The sequence below is a fragment of the Tamandua tetradactyla genome, chromosome 24 (genome assembly GCF_023851605.1).
Source record: "Tamandua tetradactyla isolate mTamTet1 chromosome 24, mTamTet1.pri, whole genome shotgun sequence".
NCBI lineage: Eukaryota > Metazoa > Chordata > Mammalia > Pilosa > Myrmecophagidae > Tamandua > Tamandua tetradactyla.
In genome coordinates, this window is record NC_135350.1 from 52,701,041 (window position 1) to 52,721,925 (window position 20,885).

The following is a 20,885-nucleotide window of genomic DNA, read 5'->3' on the forward strand; positions in this document are numbered from 1 at the left end:
AGCTAAAAGCTCATCACATGTTTATGTTTCAGACATATAATTGGCCTCTCCATTTAAACTGCTGTTATCATATTAATTAAATTGTGTTAGCTAGTTTTCTATATAAGGTCACAGGCCTTCATTTGGAAGAGCAATCTGATGACTAAAGAAAGTTTCTTTTTCAAATAGCATTTGCTGGGAATGATCTAGGCCAGTTGTATTCACTAGAAATATAAGCCACATTTGTAATTCTTTAATTTTCTAGTAGCCACATTAAAAAACATAAAGAAATAGGCCAAACTAATTTTTTTTTGCAATTTTATTGAGATATATTCATACATCATACAAACCATCTAAAGTTTATATCAAAGTATACAATCTCAGTATCCTCACATAAATGTAAATCATCGCCATGATCAGTTTTAGAGCATTTTCATTACTCCAGAAAAGAAGCATAAAAAATAAAACCCAAATCCTTTCATACCCCTTATCCCTTGCTATTGTTGACCCATAGTATTGGTGTGGTACATATGTTACTGTTGATGAGAGAATATTAAAATATTACTGTCAATTCTAGACCATAGTTTGCAATAGATGTATTTTCCCCAAATCCTCCTCTACTATTAACTTCTTATAATACTTTCATACCTTTCTTCTAGTTCATGAAAGAACTTCTAAATATATTTTATATTTGTAAGTTAATTACAGTTGTAGTCCACCCTAAGATTCACTGTGTTATACATTTCCATGTCTTAATCTCCAACTTTCCTTCTGGAGACATGCATGACTCAGCAGTTCCCCTTTCAGCACATTCACACACCAGTCAGCACTATTAATTATTCTCACAATAGTGTGCTACCATTGCCTTTATGCATTTCCAAACATTTAAGTTCAACCTAGTTAAACATTCTCTACATACTAAGCAACTGCTCTCCATTCTTTAGCCTCATTCTGTATCCTGGTAACCTATATCCTATGCTTCTGTTTATTCATTTACATGTTATAATAAGTTCATATTAGTGAAATCATCCAGTATTTTTGTCCTTTTGTTTCTGACTTATTTCACTTAATATAATGTCCTCAAGGTTCATCCATATTGTTGTGTGCTTCAGGACTTCATTCCTTCTTACTGCTGAATAATATTCCATTGCAGGTATTTTGTTTATCCATTCATCTGTTGATGGACACTTGGGTTGTTTCCATCTTTTGGCAGATGTGAATAATGCCACTATGAAGATCGGTGTTCAGATGTCTGTTCCCCTCCCTGCTTTCAGATCTTCTGGGATATATCTAGAAGGCAACTCTATACTTAGCTTCCAGAGGCATTGCCAAAATGACTTCCACAGTGGCTGTATGATTTTACATTCCCACCAGCAGTGAATAGGTGTTCCTATTTCACTACATCCTCTCTAACACTTGTAATTTTCTGTATGTCAAATGGCTGCCATTCTTGTCGGTGTGAAATGATGTCTCGTGGTTTTGATTTGCATTTTCCTACGTGTTGGTGAGGTTGAGCATCTTTTAATGTGTTTTTTTAGTCATCTGCATTTCCTCTTTGGAAAAATGTCTATTCATGTCTTTTGCCCATTTTTTAATTGGTTTGTTCATCTTTTTATTGTGGGGTTGTAGAATTTCTTTATTCATTCTGGATGTGGATACATTATACATCTGGATACATCTGGATACCAGATATGTGGTTTCCAAATATTTTCTCCTATTGATTCAGCTGTCTTTTCACCCATTTGACAAAATCCTTTGAAGCACAGAAGTATTCAACTTTGAGAAGGTCCACTTATCTATTTTTTCTTTTGTTGCTGTGCTTTGGGTGTAAAATCTAGGAAGCTACCTCCTATTACTTGGTCTTGAAGATATATTTTCTTCTAGGAGTTTTATGGTACTGGCTATTATATCTAGGCCTTTGATCCACGAAAAAACTAATTTTAATAACATTTTATTTAATTCAATATATACAAAATATAACATTTTAATATTGTAATCAATGAAACAAATTATTAGGGTATTTTACATTCTATTATTTTCTTGAAAGTCTTTGAAACCTGGTGTGTATGTTCACACTCAGTAGTCACATGTGACTAGTGGCTACCATATTGGATAATGTAGACCTTTGCCATGGAAAGAGGGGAGTTCTTAATAAGAAGACTTACTAACATAGAAACCAGCTATGAGGCAGTTGTAAGAATCCACATGAGAGGTGGTGATAATCCAAACTTGGAGGTTGGGAAGAAGTTGGTGAACATTTGGTCATTGGGCTAAGGAGAAAGGGAAAGGCAAAGCAGACTTTGAGGTTTCAAACTTGGATAAATCTGGAGAAACGAGGAAAATGGCACCTCGCCTAACAGAGAGAAGAATCAAGAAAAAGTGAGGAAGGAATAGGAGTGGTTTGGTCAGAGTATGGACAAGCACACCCAGCTAAGGATTTCTGACAGGTAGTTGAAAATGCAGAAGCAGAAGTTTCTATATTCATATTCCCTACTCTATTCAAAGAACCAGATCACCCACTGCTAATCTAGGCCACCAGGTCTCTCATTTTCTTTTGCAGTTGCCATCTCACTGGTCCCCTTACTTTCACTCCTACCCCCATCACTGTTTAGTCTTCATATGGGAGCCAAAGTTATATTTTTAAAACATTACATTATATGTCCCCGATGTTCAAAACTGTCCAGTGTTTTCTTATCTAAGATTGGAATCTTAAATCCTTCCATTGCCTCTAAGGCTAATTTGATCTGACCTGTGGCTCCTTCTGACTTTATACACTACTACTTTTCCCCAAGCTCATACCCCTCCCACCTTACTGACAGCCTTGCACATTATTTATATGCCTACAGGTCTCCTCCAGCTATCTACATAGTTTGCTCCTTCACCTTCTTGAACTTTTTTCTCAAATGTTACCTTGTCTAAAAGGCCTTTCCTGACCAACAGAGTTGGGTCCCCAAGACCACGCCAGGTTTGGTAATTCTTTAGGAGGACCCACAAGACTCAGCATATTGTACTCATAGTATGATTTATTATAATGAAAGGATACAAAGCAAAATTAACAATGAGAGAAAGTATATGGGGTGAAGTTCTGAGGAAGGCAGATACAAGCCTCCAAGGGTCCTCTCTCATTGAAGGTACACAGGACAGGCTTAACAACAGCAACAAATTGTGACAACACGTGTGAGATATTGCTAACCAGAGTCACTCATTACAGACTCTGTGCCAGGATTTTTACTGGGAGCTGGTCCAGACTCCCAGAATGAAAGCAGATGTTCAGTATAAGCCACATTGTTTGCACAAATAGTTTAAGCACAGTGAGCCACTCTTGGCAGTTCGGGGGTGGGAATCTCCCAAAAAACAAGTTTCCAGACACCAGCCAAGAGCCAAAATTGTAAGTGGGCCTTGTAAAGACAGGCCTGCTATGCTAACTCTTTTCTGCACATCAACTTATCTCAAATAGCAACCCTTCTCCTGCATTCATTCTCTAACCCCCTCATCCTTGTTTATTCTTCTTTCCATTTCTCATTACCTGACATATTAAATACTTATATATGTCTCTGTTTTCCTTCACTAAATTTTTTTTTGGTATTATTTTTCATGTTTGTTCAGACTTTTATATCACATACACAGGTGTTGATTTTAATTTGGATTTCCTCTTGGACCTCTTAGCACTGAAATTCTTTTCTTCTGGAAAAAAAAATACATTTTGACATACAATGATTTGGAGAAGCATAATTACAAAAATTATGGATTTTGTAATTCCAAAATGGATTTTTGTAATGGATTACGAAATTAAGAAAAAAAGTAGTTTATCCATCCTTAATAAGTACTGAATTAACAATGTTCCATCCGTAACATGTTCTGAACTTCTGCTAGTCTTAATTTTCTTTCTCAAGAAAGAAAATATTATTACCAAAAAGGATGTAGCTTCCAAGTCTCACGCAACAACATATAGAAACATTTATTTCAAAAAGGAAATGCCATACCTCATTTTAGTAAATATCTAACTTTAAGTCTTTCACTAAAAGTTAAACTCCATGAGAACAAAAGCATTGTTTTGTTTACTGTTAAACAGGGCCCGGGCTAGGGTGAGGCGAGTGAGGCACCTAGGACTCAAAATTTACAGAGGCCCTCTCCAAGGCACCTGCCCCTTGTTTTGATCCTGCTGCTGTATCCCCAACATGTAAACATAGTATCTGGTACAAAGGTGGTACTCAACACATAATTTTAAATAGATGAATATATAGAATAAAAGTAATGAAAAGTTGAAGCAAATTATATTGGGAATGCACATCTAAATTTTTTCAAGAAGGTTAAATATTCCGCCCACACACATACACACACGTGGTTACCATCAATGCTTTAAAATAGAACAAGAATTTAGTATCCTGGGAAATAGTGAAATATACTAAATATAGATAGGATACTAATATGATGTCAATTGTAAGTATACATGCCCATATTTTCAGTTTTTTCTCTGTTTTTTGAATTTATTCATGTATTTAGATTTTAAAAGATAAAAAAGATGCAAAGATACGGGAGCTTGAGGCTAGAGTGAGTGATCTGGAGCTGGAAAAGGTGAAACTGGTAAATGCAGGCTCAGAGCGGCTCCGGGCAGTGAAGGACATCAAACAAGAGAGAGATCAATTACTAAATGAGGTGAAAACTAGCAGAAATGAGCTAAACAGTCTTACAGGTATGTTACTTCAGTTCAAATTCTGCTAAAAATTAGAAGTGTTATCACTGGAGCCCAATGTAGATATTAGAACTAATGTAAAAGAATGGTTTCTCATTCCACTTTATGGATATGGATAGTTATGCTGCCCAGTGGATTTATTCGTGGCTTGAAATCCTGATAGTTCTCCATGACAAGATTCTATGGTCTAACATTCATTAACCATTAACTAATTAAACCTCTGAACCCATGAAATTCTGTACTGAAATTCTAAGAGAACAGCGAGAGGAGTGGAAACCTTGTGTCCTTTGAGTCAAACAGCTTCATTAGAGGTTTAATAATGAAGCAACATATGTAAAAGACTCATGCAAATTTCTTGAAAGGAAAAATTCAAGGTCTTAATGAAAAAATGTAATATTTCCAGTTCATGGTACAAAGTCAGTGATTACTGAGCGTTTACTACACTAGAAGCTGTGATAGACCCTAGAAACACAAGGATGGAATTCACAGGCTGGTCGGGGAGAAAAACATAGACATGTGTTACAGTACAGTGGGCAAGGTCCAGTGGGTACGGAGGTAGCACACAGAATAGAGAGTTAGCCACTTGTAGGCGATTACATCTAAAGGGCATTCCAGACAGAGAGAACATTGTGGGCAAAAGCATGAGTGCCTGAAAGGACATGATGTGACCTCAGAAATATTATTGGAGCGAAAGTGCATTTTTTATGAGCATAAAAAATGAGACAGAATAGACAGGCAGGGCCAGACACTGTGGAGCCAACAAACGATATTAAGTAAGAGATTGCTGTATCAGATTTATATTTTAGAAAGGCCCCATTAGCAGGTCAATTGGAGAAAGACAAGGTTGAAAGGACAGAGACCAACCACTTAAGGAAGAATTTTCAGTAACCCAGGAAAATACAACGAGGACTTGTAGTAAAACCGTGACGATGAGAATGGGAGGAAAGAGAAGGATTAATATTTCAGGAGGCTGACTCATTAGGACTTTGCGATTATAGGAGCTAAGCCCGGATTTCAGGCTTTTGGTTTGTGATATTGGGAGAACAATGGTACCAGCGGCAGAGAGAGGAAAACCAGCAGGGGGCAGGCTTGCAGCCAGGAGGGTGAGAGCCAGTGTGAGACACTTGATTTGGGGTGGCACTAGGACAGCCACATGGAAATATATACATGACAGGGCTGAATTTAAGCAAAGAGGCCGTGGCTGTATTTATTCCCTTCAAATATAAATCTATTTATCATGTATAAATAGAAGCTTATATAAACATAAAGGTATAAATAAATAGATATATGGATGAATAAATATGCGTGTATTATAGTATACTCTAGAATATGCCAAGTATTTTGATAGATGTTGAAGATTAAAAAGCCAGGTAGGACACATGGCTGCTTCAGGTAACTTATAGTGTCATTGGGATTAATTTACCTACAGGTTGTGGCTAAATCTCTTGTAGTAAATAGTGGATATGGTCATTCAAGGAGAAGGTTTAAAATGAAAAAGATAAAAGCCAATTACTAAGGCTGGGGAAAAAACAAGGATACTAGGTGGATAGAGGAACAGGAGCCACCCAAGCAGATTAAAAAGAGGGTCCCTGGAAATGTATCTGTGTATCTAATTTCTGTAAGAATGAATATTTAACAAATGAAGTCTCTTCTAATTCTAAAATTCCGTGAGCCTTCACTACAAATAAACTGTATTTCTTAATGGAATAGAAAAAGGTACCCATCTATTGTTGATTATTGTATTGTACAGAGGACTATGAAGTCTTAAAAAGGAATTTTCGAAACAAAAGTGAAGAAATGGAAACCACTACAAATAAGCTGAAGATGCAATTAAAATCTGCACAGACGGAACTAGAACAAACAAGAAATACACTCAAGTCAATGGAAGGATCTGATGGTCATGGTATGCTTTATTAGATTTTTTTCTTCTGTTTTCAGTTCCATTGGTTTAGATTTATTAAAACACAAACACACATACCTTGCCTTCACCTCTTCACAGTGTGAGAACTATACAGCAACAGAAATTAATGATGGACATTACATAATAGCAGTTCTGCTCATCTTTTTTCAGTGAGATTGCCATATGGTCAGTTTGATCCCTAAAAGTATCTGAATATTCCTTTTCTTAAGGTTCTAAAACACCTCAACGTATGTAATGCCAATTTATTATTTTTAAGGAAGTATAGGTATAAATACAAATTACCAATTATTTTCACTCAACCCCTTATTTTTAATAAGTGCATTATCTTCATAAACTATGTATCTGTGGCTAATTGGCAGATCTTGATTCCTCTTCTGTGATAAAAATGGAAAGGAACTCTGAAAATTGAAATATTAGGGTACAGGTTCTCTTTCGCCACATAGACCTTTTCCCTTCATATCTTGTGAATCGTACTAATGTAAAGAGATAAGAAGGTTGTCTGTCATTTGTATTATTCATATCATTATTAGTGTGACTGTATTATCAACTAGGATAATTAACGTTTATACATTTTTTTCTATTTTTCAATATTTTCTAATGTCAAAAGATTTATTTAAGAAAATTCCATGAAAAGACAACCATAATCCACTTGATAAAACCAGAATTGTATTTTCTTCAAAGTGGTAAGCAAATGATGTCACACTTTTTGATCAATTAATATATCAGTTTATGGTAACCTGTGTTACCTATTTTTGACAATTTCGGTGTGAGAATTATATATTGTAGTGAGAAGTCAGACCTTTCATTCTCTCCAACAGTTTGTTTTTAAAGAGTAGTTCTTTATCTTTTCTACCTCTAAACTATATAGCTGGACCTAACTCAGACCTGTGATATTTTTAAGCCTTTTTCCTTAGCTGACTGTAAGAAACATAGAGTTTTCTGACTGAATTTCCGATCAAGATGAACTTCAGATTTTTTATTGTGAAATATAACATATCTACAAAAAAGCAATAAATTTCCAAGTATATTTTAACAAGTAGTTATAGAAAAGATTTTACAGTTCGATATGGGTTACAGTTCCATGATTTTTTGTTTTTCTTCTAACTGCTGCAAGACACTGAATCAATATAATGATTCAGCAGTCATAGTCATTTATTAAATCCTTCTCTGTTATACTCCTTCTTTCTTTAAATAACATATATACACAAAAGCAATAAATTTCAAAGTACATCACGACAATTAGTAGAACAGCTTTGAGTGTTTAGTATGGGTTACAATTCCACAGTTTTAGGTTTTTATTTCTAGCTGCTCTAAGGTACTGGAGGCTAAAAGATATATCAGTTTAATGATTCACCAGCCATACTCATTTGTTAAACCCGACTTTCTCTGAGTAACTCCACCATCTCCTTTGATCTTTCTTCCACTCTTTAGGAGTGTTTAGGCTATGCCCATTCTAACTCTTTCATGTCGGAAAGGAATGTCAGTAATGTGGGGTGGGGGCTGGAACTGTTTGATATTCTGGAAGAACTGGCTGCTCTGCATTTCAGGACTTATCTGGTCCAGGGAACCATCTGGAGGTTGTAGGTTTTGAAAGGTTACCCTCATGCAAGGAACCTTTGTAGAATCTTATATAATGCCCTAGGTGTTCTTTAGGATTGGCAGGAATGGTTTTGGTTGGGGCTTGGCAAGTTATGATAGGTAGCAATGTCTAACTGAAGCATGTGTAAGCACGACCTCCATTGTAGCCTCTCGGCTTTATCTGAACTCTCTCAGTCACTGATACCTTATTAATTACATTTCTTTCCCCCTTTTTTTTCCAGATGGTATTGTTGATCCCATGGTGCCAGGGAGGCTCATCCCTGGGGATCATCTCCCATGCCACCAGGGAGACTTTCATCCCTGGATGTCATGTTTCACATAGGGAGGAGGGCAATGGTTTCACTTGCAGAGTTGGGCATAGAGAGAGAAAGGCCAGAAGTGAGCAACAAAAGAGGTCCTCTGGAGATGACTCAAGCATACCTATAATAGGCTAAGCCTCTCTACTTAGATCAAGATGAAGGGCTTGCCCTATTCATTTGGATGTCTCTAATGTTTGGCTCAGTATCCAGTGTTTCCCCAATTATAAAGTTTAATAGTTCCATATTTTTTCTCCCATCCCTCAAGGGACTTTGCCAATACATTTTGATTATCTGCTTAATATACTCTGGGAGGTATCCAGGCATTATATTAAGCTATACAGGATTAAAGGCTCTCATTCTTATTCTGGGCTCCCTGTGTTTGGATTGTTTAAATGATCTATCAGGATAGGTTAAGTTAGATTATATGCTATAGAAAATTTAGGTTCTGAACATCATAAACCTTTCTTCCTTTGATCTCAAAGAGTAGGTGAAGTTCTAAAACACAGACATTGTCTTCCTTACCATTTTTTTCTGAATTACCTTAATCCTGACCTGATTAGCTTCATTCTTATCTCTAAATACAGGTTATACATATATAAAATAGCCCCTCAAAATCCAGAAATAACAATTACCACTCAGGACTAAATGTGACTGCTGTAAGAGCTTACAATCTAGACCCCAGTTTTCTCATAAGTATTTCCTAATGAGATCGTACAATATTTGCTCTATTGTTTCTGCCTTATTTTGTCTCACCAATGTCCCTCAGGTTCATTCACATCATTGCATGCTTCACGACTTCGTTCCTTTTTGTAGCAGCTCTGTGTTTGATCATGTGTTTACACCCCCGTTCACTACTTCTCAGTCACTGCATCTTTCAGGGGGAGGGGCCCAGGGGGGCTGGGATGCAGATGTGCAATTGTGTAGGGGCTGGGCACAGGTCATGCTGGCTGTGGGACATGTGTCAGGTATGGGTGATGACGGGTAGGTGGGGCCCTGGCCTGAGTCCACAGGTGCAGGGGTAGGGTGGGGTAAGGGTGCCCACTTGGCAGGGCAGTGGCTATGTGGCACATATGTGTCCAAGAGCACATGCCAGGTGTGGGAGAAGGGCACTTATGTGGTGGCCTGAGGCTAGAATGTGCACATGTGCGGGACACGGGGAGCTGGGGTGCAGGGTCAGGTGGTCTGTGCACGGGTAGATGGGTGCCTGGCAGGGAGGATGTGGTTGTGCCAGTTCGTGGATATGGGGGCAAGGGGGTATGTGCGGGGGGATCAGGGGGGTGCTGGTCTGAGGGGCGGAGCTCTGGTGTGCATGTGCATAGGGCTGAGGGGCAGCAGGGTGGGATTGTGCCTGCGTGGGCTGGGGACAGATATGGCCCGGATGGGCATATCAGCGCTTGCCCAGAGCTGACGGGGCATGGCATGAGTGGGTGTGTGCACGTGTCTGGGAGGGCAGATGCTGATGTGTGCGGGTGCAGAGCTCAGGGGGGTTCGGGGCGGGGTTGAGCATCTGTATGGGTTGGGTGCGGGTGTGGCCTGGGTATGAAGGTGAGTGTCTGCAGCCCTGATGTGCAGGTGACTGTCTGCAGGAGACAGGAAGGGGAAGGTGGGGTTCGAGGGGCTGACCATGGAGTTCATGGGGCTGACCGTGGGTCCTGGGTCTGGGGGGTGGGGTGGGGTGAGACTGTATGCTTGCACGGGATAGGTGGGTCAGGCTGGGACAGGCTTTTGCATAAGCCAGGGTGGGGGTGTAGCTGGGGGATGCGCGGGCAGGGTGTTGTGGGGAGCGCTTGCGGTATGGGGGCAGGTGATGGGGTTCAGGTGCATGGGGTAAGGGGGGAATTGCAGGTCAAGGGGCAGAGGCAGCTCGTGAGGGTAGCATGTTCAAGTAATGCAGCGTGGCTCACTTCCTGCTTCCTGTCTCCCTGTCCCTGCACTCCTGAAGTCTCCGAGCCTCTGTCTGGAAATCGATACACTAGGCATTTTGCACTAGCTGGCCAGTCTCCCCTTTTCTGTATCTCAGTTCTTCTGCTTTTTTCAACCATAGCTTCCCTATGTGGTGTAGAAGACCTTCCCAGGTCACTTACACCTGGAATCGCTCTCCTGGTCATTTTTCTGTCCCTTCTCTAGCTGGTCTTTGGAGCAGGGGGAACTTGACCTATCTAGTCCGCTATCTTCCCAGAAGTCCCTAAACTTCATATATTTTTAATAATTTGTCATGCCTTAAGTATTCAGTGCCTGCTACCTATCTAGAACATTCTCAACCTGTCACCAGTTGAACAAAAATAATCACATACATGTTAACTGGCAGTTTGACTACCAAGATAGTGGTGAGCTCCAAAGACATGATAATAGCCATGAGAATGAAAATAGAATGGTTTGTGATATCACTAGAATCTTTAAGAAGATCATTAATAATATATTTCTTTTGTGCTGTATTAAAATAGGGTTTCGGGAAAAATCATTTTCATAAAAATACTATATGCAGTATTCTTTATATGGCTATATTCTCTAGTACATATATGGTTCAGTCAGCATTATTGTTACAGTAGAAAATATGGCAACTTACCATGTTAGTGAATTAATTACAATAGTGAAGAAACCACAAAATATCATCATATATATGTTTTCCCGTGCAAAAGCTCTGGGATTGCTGAAGATTGTTACATCCAAATATCATGAAACCTTAATACATTTTTCTGTGATTTTTTTCCCTTGAAATTACCCAGTGCCTTGGATGATCTTAGTTGTCACCTTCTCATAAAACTTGACCATCAAATTATAGTAGCCTCTCAAAAGTTAGAAACTTTAAGCCACAGTTTGCTTCCTTTTTCACCAGCTATGAAAGTGGCAATGGGGATGCAGAAACAAATCACAGCCAAAAGGGGTCAGATAGATGCCCTTCAGAGCAAGATACAGTTTTTAGAAGAGGCAATGACAACTGCAAATAAGGTGAGTCCCTGTCCTCAAAAGTGGGAGAAAGTGGCATGTTTGCTCATTAATAGACTACAAGACAGAATAAGATGTAGCAGATGTAAACTGCAGTGGAGAAAAATAAAAGCTTTTTTCCGATTGAGAGAATCAGGGAAAAGTTCCTGAAGGATCATTTGAGCAGGAGCTTGAATGGTAGCTAGTATTTTAAATCCAGAAAATGAGCAAAAGAACATTCCTGGTAGATGCAAGGAATGATTATAAGCAAAGTATAGTAAGTTCTACTATTAGGCAATGTATTTGTTCCTGAATCACAGCTCTATGCAAAATTGTGCAATAAAAAACAAAGAATTTATGGAATAATGGGGGCAGAGGAATCACACTAAGAAATTTTGATACATTAAAAAAAAGGAACCTAATAAAAATGGTAGCACAGTTTTGCATGTTAAATGGTTTAGAAGTAAATAAATACTACAATTAATATGGCACTTTATCTTGAAAAAGACACTAAATTTACTTTGGAAGTGTGCATCAGAAGAGTCACAGCTTGTGAGTTATTTTGAAATGGTGGAAGGAGGGTTTTCTGTAGCACCAGCTGTAGATGCATATGGCTTATAACATAAGGTAAATTGAAGTAGCTGGTAGATGTTTGAAGTATCTGTGTCCATGTTTTGCAAACTCCTGTGCAGCTCTGTTTAGTTGATACATTCATCTGCATTCATCTGATGTTTCTCATGGTTGAAATTGCATATAAACACACGAAATTTGCATTTTGCTCAAACTGTTTCCTAATATATCAATCATTTTGGAAAAAATTGTATTGTCAAAAGAAGAGTTATATGTGGGACAGAAATTCTAGAATGAGTTGGGACTCAGCATCAAGGGACAAAGCCTTCTCCACGGAAAGGGGAAAGAGAGAAATCAGACAAAATAAAGTGTCAGTGGCTGAGAGATTTCAAACAGAGTTGAGAGGTTATCCTGGAGGTTACTCTTACGCATTATATAGATATTCCCTTTTTAGTTTAAGGTGTATTAAGCTAGAGGGAAGTGCCTGAAACTGTAGAGCTGTGTTCCAGTAGCCATGTTTCTTGAAGATGATTGTGTAATGATAATTATACAATGTGATTAGGTGATTGTGAATAAAAAAAAGAGAGAGAGAGAGAACAGAACTGACTGTAATGGAGGTGGGAAAATGAGCATAAATAGAAAATAATAAGCGCAACTAGAGTAATTGCTAGATTACTATGTGTAATGAGCTACTGAAATACTTCTTAGAATGAGGCTAGGAATCATCAAATACATGCATACATTGTATGGACTCATTTTAAGGACTTATTTTCTCTTTCTCTGTACTTTCCCATTTTTTCTCCCCTCCTTTCCTCTTACCCTGAAATCGTTCCTTTCTTTTTCTTCTACCACCCTTGCCTACTTGAAATAAAGGCATGTCCCTCTCTGACGGTACTTAGGTTGCTGCTATCATCAAAGATGCCTGCTCCACTTTATGGAAGGTATCATTCATAGCTGAATGATATTCTCTCCAAACGAAAAGGAGGAAGCCTGTCATATTAATTCCTCCTCCTTTCTGAGGCCTTTTTTCCCAGCCTTACCAGGAAAAGAAAAAGTTTTGCACCCAGAATGTGTATGATAGTTGTTCTTTTTTATATTAAGCATTTTTCTCTATGGAAAAATATATTTCAAGAAATATTGACTCAATCAGTTGAGATCTATATTTTAAACTTGACTGCTCTGCATTTCTTATTTTTGTCTACCTATTCCATGGTGATTTTTAAATGAATGAACTTACTTTAATGAAATTTTGTTTACTACCAAGGTTTTCCATAAGTATATTGGTGAGTTCATTCTCTTCACTGGACCATAAGTGATTTGAAGTCAGAAATTGTGTCTCATTTGTTTTTATGTCACAAGGTCTACAGTAGGTATTTCTGAAATAAATATTCAATCTTGAAAAGATAGAATCTCATAAAAGCTCTCAAATACATACATTTTCTTTAAACCTATTGTCATTTTAAACGCTTCAATAAAATTTAGTATGTGATTACTCAATCCTAATTCACCATAACACTATCTTTTTTATGATAACATAGTTATTATATATTTTGTGGATTTCAGGATTTATTAAACTTAGAAATAAGCAATAACACTAATAGTGATGAAAATAAGAGTGCACAGGGTAACAGTTCTAGCAGTTCCCAATTCCAACTCAGAAGCAATTAAATGGCATATGAATTAAACTTATAATTTAATTTAGTTCAGCATTCTTTAAAGAAGTTTTATGTCTCCATCAGCTCTCAGCATCTACATCAGCAGATTATTTCTGATATTTTCTCCTCTATAATTGTAGGAGAAGCATTTCTTAAAAGAAGAAAAGAATAAACTAAGCCAAGAATTGAATACTGTTGCAACAGAAAAAAATAAAATGGCTGGAGAACTGGAAGTCCTGAGATCTCAGGAACGCCGTTTGAAAGAAAAGGTTGCTAATATGGAAGTTGCTCTTGATAAGGTAGTTATTAACTAAGTATATAAAATAGCTATCAACTAAGTAGTTACTAGCTAAGTGGAATTGTTCTAAATGAAGCCTCCATGTCGATAGAGACCAAGTCTGTCAATTTCTGGTATATCTCAATAACTTAGCACAAAGAAAAAAATACATGCTATAGATATACAGGCTCTTCTCTGCTTTAAAAATATAGTCATAATGCACACATGCAAAATTATCTTTTTCAGGCTAACAGGATATATCCATTTCCTAAGGCTACTGTAACAACTTACTGCAAACTGAGTGGCTTAAGAACAACAGAAATTTATTAGATCCAGGATGTGCAGGTAGAGAACAGAGCTTAAAGAATGAGAAGGCTCAATGACACTACATTTGTCATTGCTATTCAATAAAGAGGAATAAATCCATCTTTCTTTTACTTAAAAACTCTGGAAACTGAGAAGTATATTGAAACCAGTCCTTGATCCCCAAGAAATTAGAAACCTTCATAGTTAGATAAAACAATCTGTGGTCCCACTTATGCTACCTTTGCTTCTTAAAACATGATACATTGAGTCACTTAATGAATTTCTGTTTTGATTTTTAATGTAAACTATTACAGTTACATAAAGCTGTTTGTTCATTTCATCCTTAATCCATCGTTCTTGTTAGTACCTTCCCCATACTAAATGTGTTATATGCCTGGGATAGAGTGAAGATAAGGCATCCAATTGTTCTCAGTTTACTAAATAAAAGAGAAATAGATAGTTACAATACAGTGTGTTAAGAGTGAAGGAAATGTCCTTGAAGAGATGGCAGCTCTACATTTATAGACGAATAAAAGATAAATGTGCATAAAGAATCAAGAATAAACCACATGTGGTTGCTTGATTGTAGGCATCTTTGCAGTTTGCAGAATGTCAAGATATAATACAGCGTCAGGAACAAGAATCTGTGCGCCTTAAACTTCAACACACTTTGGATGTAAAAGTAAGGTTATCTTTTGTTTTCCATCATAAATAGTAGTTTAAGCAAAAATAGTGCTTTTCTTTGATATAATTCCAAATTTCTTCACATGTCTTATAAGAAATTCAAGTATATTTCAAAACTGTAATGGGCAATTATAAAATCTATGCAAATATTATTACATATTATACCTGTCTTTTTCATGTATGGTAACATATTGAAGCACGATGCTTTATCCTCAGTTTACATTAAGAGAGTGAAACATGAAGCTGCATCTGAGCTATAGTTTTTTTTTATATATTTTTTATTTTTATTTTTATTTCTTCCTCTATATTATCATTTTATTTCTTTTTCTGTTGTCTTGCTATTTCTTTTTCTAAATCGATGCAAATGTACTAAGAAATGATGATCATACATCTATGTGATGATATTAAGAATTACTGATTGCATATGTAGAATGGAATGATTTCTAAATGTTGTGTTAGTTAATTTTTTTTTAATTAATAATAAAAAAAAGAGAGTGAAACATAAGAGTACCTGCCTGGGGATGCCTGAGGAAAAAGAATTTCTCACAGAGGGGTCAAGTAAATGCAAAAGCCCACAGCAAAAATGTATTTGGCTTATTTGGGGAATAGCAAAAGTGATGTAATCTACATAACAGACAAAAATATATATATTTTAATGATACTTCATTTTCTATTAAACTATATGTTAACGTTTCAGAACTATATTTAAAAGCTGCATATACACTTTAGAGCCTCAATAATGGACACTTTGACAAGTAAGAGCATTCCGTAGATGTCGAGGTTTCTTCCCTCAATAATATGCCAGAACTAGCATGGGAACTTTTGGCAAAAGTTAGAGACGAGCATGGTAGCATGCCATCCTAAGTGTGTCTTCACATCTGGAATGCTTTTATCAGTTAGATGTGTGAACACATCTTCCTACGCACATACTTAGTCCTCAACGAGTAGTTTAGACATCCAGAATCATCTTGTTTAATACTTGGTTTATAATTATGTAGAAGTTCAACATATAGAACTGAAAAAAATATAGAGAACTGAAATTATGCATGAAAAAAATAAATTTTTGTTTCACTTTTGTAGTTACCGGTTTGCTTACATTTATATTGTTTTCCAGGAACTTCAAGGCCCAGGATACACCTCAAGCACTTCTGTGAAACCACGCCCTATACAGTCATCATCTGCTATCCGTTCTCATTCCAATGTTCCATCTTCCCAGTCTACCTCCAGCTTCCTGTCTCATGTGAGTAACTATTCCTATAATCCATGATGCAAATGATACATTGTACAAATAATTTTAAATTGGGGAAAATTTCATTAGAAAATAATATAACTATATTTTTGCCATTTTCAATTGGTAGATTTTAACTGTTAGATTTATACATTTTTCCTATAAATCCAGCAAAAAGTAGATGAATCAAAGCATTTTCTTTACCATTTGGTGTGTCCTACAGGGAAAACAAACATGAAATACTCAGTAGAAGTAATGTAAACAGTAATTATTTAAGTAAATTATTTAATTCTGCAACATTTAATTCTTTGATTATTTCCATCACAAGCATTTCAGGATTACCAAGTGTGCTGGTTTGAAACTGTCATGTACGCCAGAAAAGCCATGTTCTTTAGATCCTGATCCAATCTTTTGGAGGCAGTCATGTTCCTTTAATCCTGATTCAATGAGGTAGGGTGGGATATCTTGATTGGGCTGTTTCAATGGAGACATGACACACCCAACTGTGGGTTGGACCTTTTGATTAGGGAATGTGATTCTGCCCTTTCCAGGTTGGTCTGGAATTAGTTTACTGGAGTTTTTAAGAGAGCTCACAGAGAAGAAAAAACTGCTTAGAGCCAACAAAGACATTTTCGAGATGCTCGGCATCCCAACACAGATGTTTGGAGACGCAGAAGCCCCAGTAGACACCAGGAGCTGAGAGGCCGACAGAAGCTAAACAGGACCCAGAGCCCAGCAGACGTTGTCATATGCCTTTCCATGAGATGCTGAGCAACCCAGAAACTGGAGAGAGTGAAGAGAAGCTAAGAGATGAAACCAGAGTTCACCCCAGAGCCGCTAAGTGATGCCCACAGACGCTTAAAGAGTAAGCCACTGGAATCAGAAGCTAAACGCAACGGAACTGGGAACAGGGACCAGCAGATGCCAACTACCTGCCTTCCATGTGACAGACATCGGTCTTTCTTCAGAGTCAAGGTGTCTTTCTCTGGATGCCTTAGTTTGGACATGTTTATGGCATTAAAACAGCGAACTTGTCACTTAATAAATCCCCTTTACAAAAGCCATTCAATTTCTGGTATATTGCATTTTGGCGGTATTAGCAAACTAAAACACCAAGTAAATATTGCGATGACTAAAATAAATATCGCTTAAAATGCCAATGGCAAATTGGTGGTATAATTCAATTCTTTACCAAGAAGAAAATTAATTGCCATATGTTGTTTCTTCATGAACTTTATGTGAGCTTGTTTATAACAATCTAATTAATCATAAAACATTTTAATTCCCTTAGTTTAAAGGTTAGAGATTTTAAAAATTTTTTAGTTTAACCTTTCAAACCTTTAAAGTTCAGGAAAAAAAAATATGTGCAATGTAAAATTCAGGCTTTGTCTCCTCATAAGATAGATATTTATGGAACCAATAATCCCCTTCAACTAATATTCAGGTTCTAATGCTAAAGAAATGAAAATTATTTAATAAATTACATGTGAAAGTCAATTTCATTATTTAAAAGTCCTATCTTAAATATGGCAGTACTATCAGCAGTAACCTACTAGTTATTTTCCCAGTGCCATTAAAATGAAAATTTATGTACATCAGACTAAAAGTTTAAATGGACTCCTCTTACCTCCCATATAAATATAGCTTTTAATGTTCATGAAACTAGATATCTTCTTAATCTTTGTATCTTCAGAAGTATGGAGAAGAAGACTTGCATACAGGAGGCACTCAAAAACTGTTTATTGCTAAAAAAATATTTACCGTGTGGAAGTTTTTCTTGTACTTTGACATTCAAATCTTGAATTTTATTTCTCTTTAGTATTTTATCATATTTTCTATTGGTTTTTAAAAATAGTTAATACTGTAATCTGTAAAAGTTTTTAAAAAGAGCATTATAAAGTTTAGTGAAAGAGAAGAATGCAAAAATTTAGATTTTATGTAAAATATGAAATCAATTGTGTTAAAAAAAGAGAACAAATCAGGCATATAAAATTTAAGAAGAAATACACCAAAATTTTAAAAGTAGTTATTTCAAGAATGTTGGTGAATATTTCCTCTTTTTTCAATATTTCAGTATTTTCCAGGTGTTCTATAGTGAATTTATTCATCCATTAGACAAATATTTATTGAATGCCTACTATATGCTAACTTCTGTTGTTGATACTTGGGACACATCAGTAAATAAAACAAGGAATGGACTTTTATTATTTTCTTGTATAAATTATATAATAAACATATTTAAGAAAGAAGAGAAATTAATTGTAAAAAGCATACTTGACTGTTTGGAAAACATAGTTCATTTTGCTGTTAGAATTATTATTTAAAAACTTAACAGGGTGGGCCGCAGTGGCTCAGCAGGCAGAGTTCTCGCTTGCCATGCCCGAGACCCAGGTTCCATTCCCGGTGCCTGCCCGTGCAAAGAAAAAACTTAACAGACCTATGACCAGTACTTTTTAAGGGCTGCATGAGATACTTTATAATCAAATACAATCTATAAAGCAGCTAGGCAAAATCTACTATTTAGGCCTTTGGGTGATGAAAAGTCATGGAAACTCAGCTAGTCTCGACCCTTCATTAGAGATGAAAAAACAAGACATACTATATTAAGCTAACTTGCCCAAGGTTACACAAAGTAGTTATGGACACATCTGGAACTAGAAGTTCTTGGGTCTCCTGACTTCCTGGTTGAGTGTTATTTGTTTTTTTGGTTGGTTGGAGCGGTTATTTTGGGAGTGGATTTAAATTCAATTTTTATCACAGTTTTAAAGGTCAAATGATTTTAAAATGCTAAGAATGAAAAGCAGCAGTCTCCTGTCTATTTCCAGGTTCCATTCTCCAAAGAGAAACATATTTGACTTCTATTATTATTATTATTATTTTGTCTTATAGAATATTCCATCATTTGTTGTTTGATAGTTTATTTTTCACTACACACATCTTAAGCGTACATTTGAATGACATGTGCACTTGGTATGTGTACAGTGCCGATGTACCCATTTATCCACTATTCAGGGCAAGAAATAGACTTTTCCCAGCACCCTCGAAGCTTCATAATGTCTTCTCTATCACCATCACCTCCTTCTATGCCAGAAATAAGCTTGACTTGACTTTAACCTCACAGATTAGAAGAAATTTTGCTGTTTTTGAAATTTAATTAATGAATTATATAGTACATCTTTTCTCATGTCTGACTTTTGTAGTTTAATATAATATTTTTGAGAATATTTTTTGTAAATAGCTAGATTATTCAATATGTTTTGCTCTTTAGTATTCCATTTTATAAACAATAACACAATTTCTTCATCCATTCTACTTTTGATGGATATTTGGATAATTCGCAGTTTGGAGCTATTGTAAGTAATTCTATTATGAAAATTCTTGTACCCGTCTTTGGGTACACATTTCTATTGGGTATATACCAAGGATTGAAATAATTTGGATCATTTTGCTGAGTACCAGCTGGGTGCTTATGTTCCTTAGTTCTGAGAAATGTTCTTGTATTGTCTAATTGTTAATTTTCTCATTTCTCTCTTTCTGGAATTCTATGAGACCTACTGGATTCATCCACTAATCTTCTTTACTTTTGACTCCAATTTGCCATCTCTTCATCTTTCATTCCCACCTTCTAGGGAATTTCCTCAACCATATCTTCCAACCTTGTATCGATTTTTTTTCTGCCCTCACATGTGTATTTCCAGATTCCCTTTTTTATTGTCTTTTTATATTGCTTTCTTTTCTTTCATGCATGCAATTCCTTCTCTTTTCTGTGTAAGGATATCAACTTCAGTTTTAAAATAATTTCCCTGCCACCTAAATGAGTGATGTTTCTTCAAATTCCTTTTTTCTTTTCCTTCTTTTTGATGCCTTTTCTATTATAGACTATCCTTCAGTGTTTGGTGATATGTGATTGTCCATTCATATTTAAGATTTAAAAACCAAATCAAAGCCCAGTGTTAGGTTGACAGGTTTTGTCAACTAGTAGATGGTTAGGTATTGAGCTTGTTTTTCTTTTTATTGAAGACTCCCCAAATTTATCTCTAAGACTTTTTTCTTAAGTCTGTCTGTTCCCCTGAAGAGGAATTCTCTCACTCCTGATTCATAGGTATAAACACATCTGCCAGTATTCTTAGAGCTGCAGGGGAAGGAGCTGAGATATCTATCTGTGCAATCTCACTTAATATTCATGTTTTCAGCCTCCCTCCTCCTATGCCAGGTATTCGTTTGGAGCCTCAAGTTATTTGGTTCAACCTCACCAATAATATTCTGACTATGTGGAAAGAGAATCTGGGATTCTTTTTTGCTGCTTTGTCCTTTACTTTTGGAAATCTATGTGGCTTCAAGTTTCTGAGTCATTCTGGAACACTCTGAGGCAGCACAGCTTGCATATAGTTGGCTATTTTCTGTGCAGGCACTTTAAAGTTTTAGCTTTCTTTGTTCCATTTACTAAATGATCCATTTACTTAATTTTTATTATATATCAGTTATATACTTTATTTATAGATCATATTCTATAGATACGTAGATTACATAGACATGTACTGTAATTTGTACTAATTGTGCTTAGTATTTGCCACTGCGGTACTTATGATGTATGTAGGCAGGGTTTTTAGCGACACATTGTAACTTTTGTCTTGTTCCCCGCTACCTTTTCCTAAACCCAATAGTATGTTTATATCCCATTTAATGCCATCTTCTAAAAGGCATACAAGTGTAAGAGATGGATTTGGTCAGACATTCTCAAAATAGAAA

At 36.4% G+C, this 20,885-nt stretch overlaps 1 protein-coding gene across 15 annotated transcripts in view; it reads left to right on the forward strand.

The window, feature by feature from the left end:
- Window positions 1-20,885, forward strand: part of CCDC158 (coiled-coil domain containing 158) — a 139,154-nt gene that overhangs the window by 77,357 nt on the left and 40,912 nt on the right. For 14 of the 15 annotated variants that reach the window (XR_013168416.1, XR_013168415.1, XM_077143101.1 and 11 more), the window contains 6 exons: window positions 4,483-4,672; window positions 6,423-6,575; window positions 11,328-11,440; window positions 13,782-13,940; window positions 14,814-14,906; window positions 16,023-16,148. Coding sequence is in view for 13 of the 15 variants with exons in the window: in XM_077143101.1 (XP_076999216.1) it covers window positions 4,483-4,672; window positions 6,423-6,575; window positions 11,328-11,440; window positions 13,782-13,940; window positions 14,814-14,906; window positions 16,023-16,148 (834 nt within the window). In the remaining 2 variants the exon portion in view is untranslated. The remainder of the gene's footprint in view (window positions 1-4,482; window positions 4,673-6,422; window positions 6,576-11,327; window positions 11,441-13,781; window positions 13,941-14,813; window positions 14,907-16,022; window positions 16,149-20,885) is intronic. The other variant, XM_077143103.1, reaches the window with a different exon arrangement.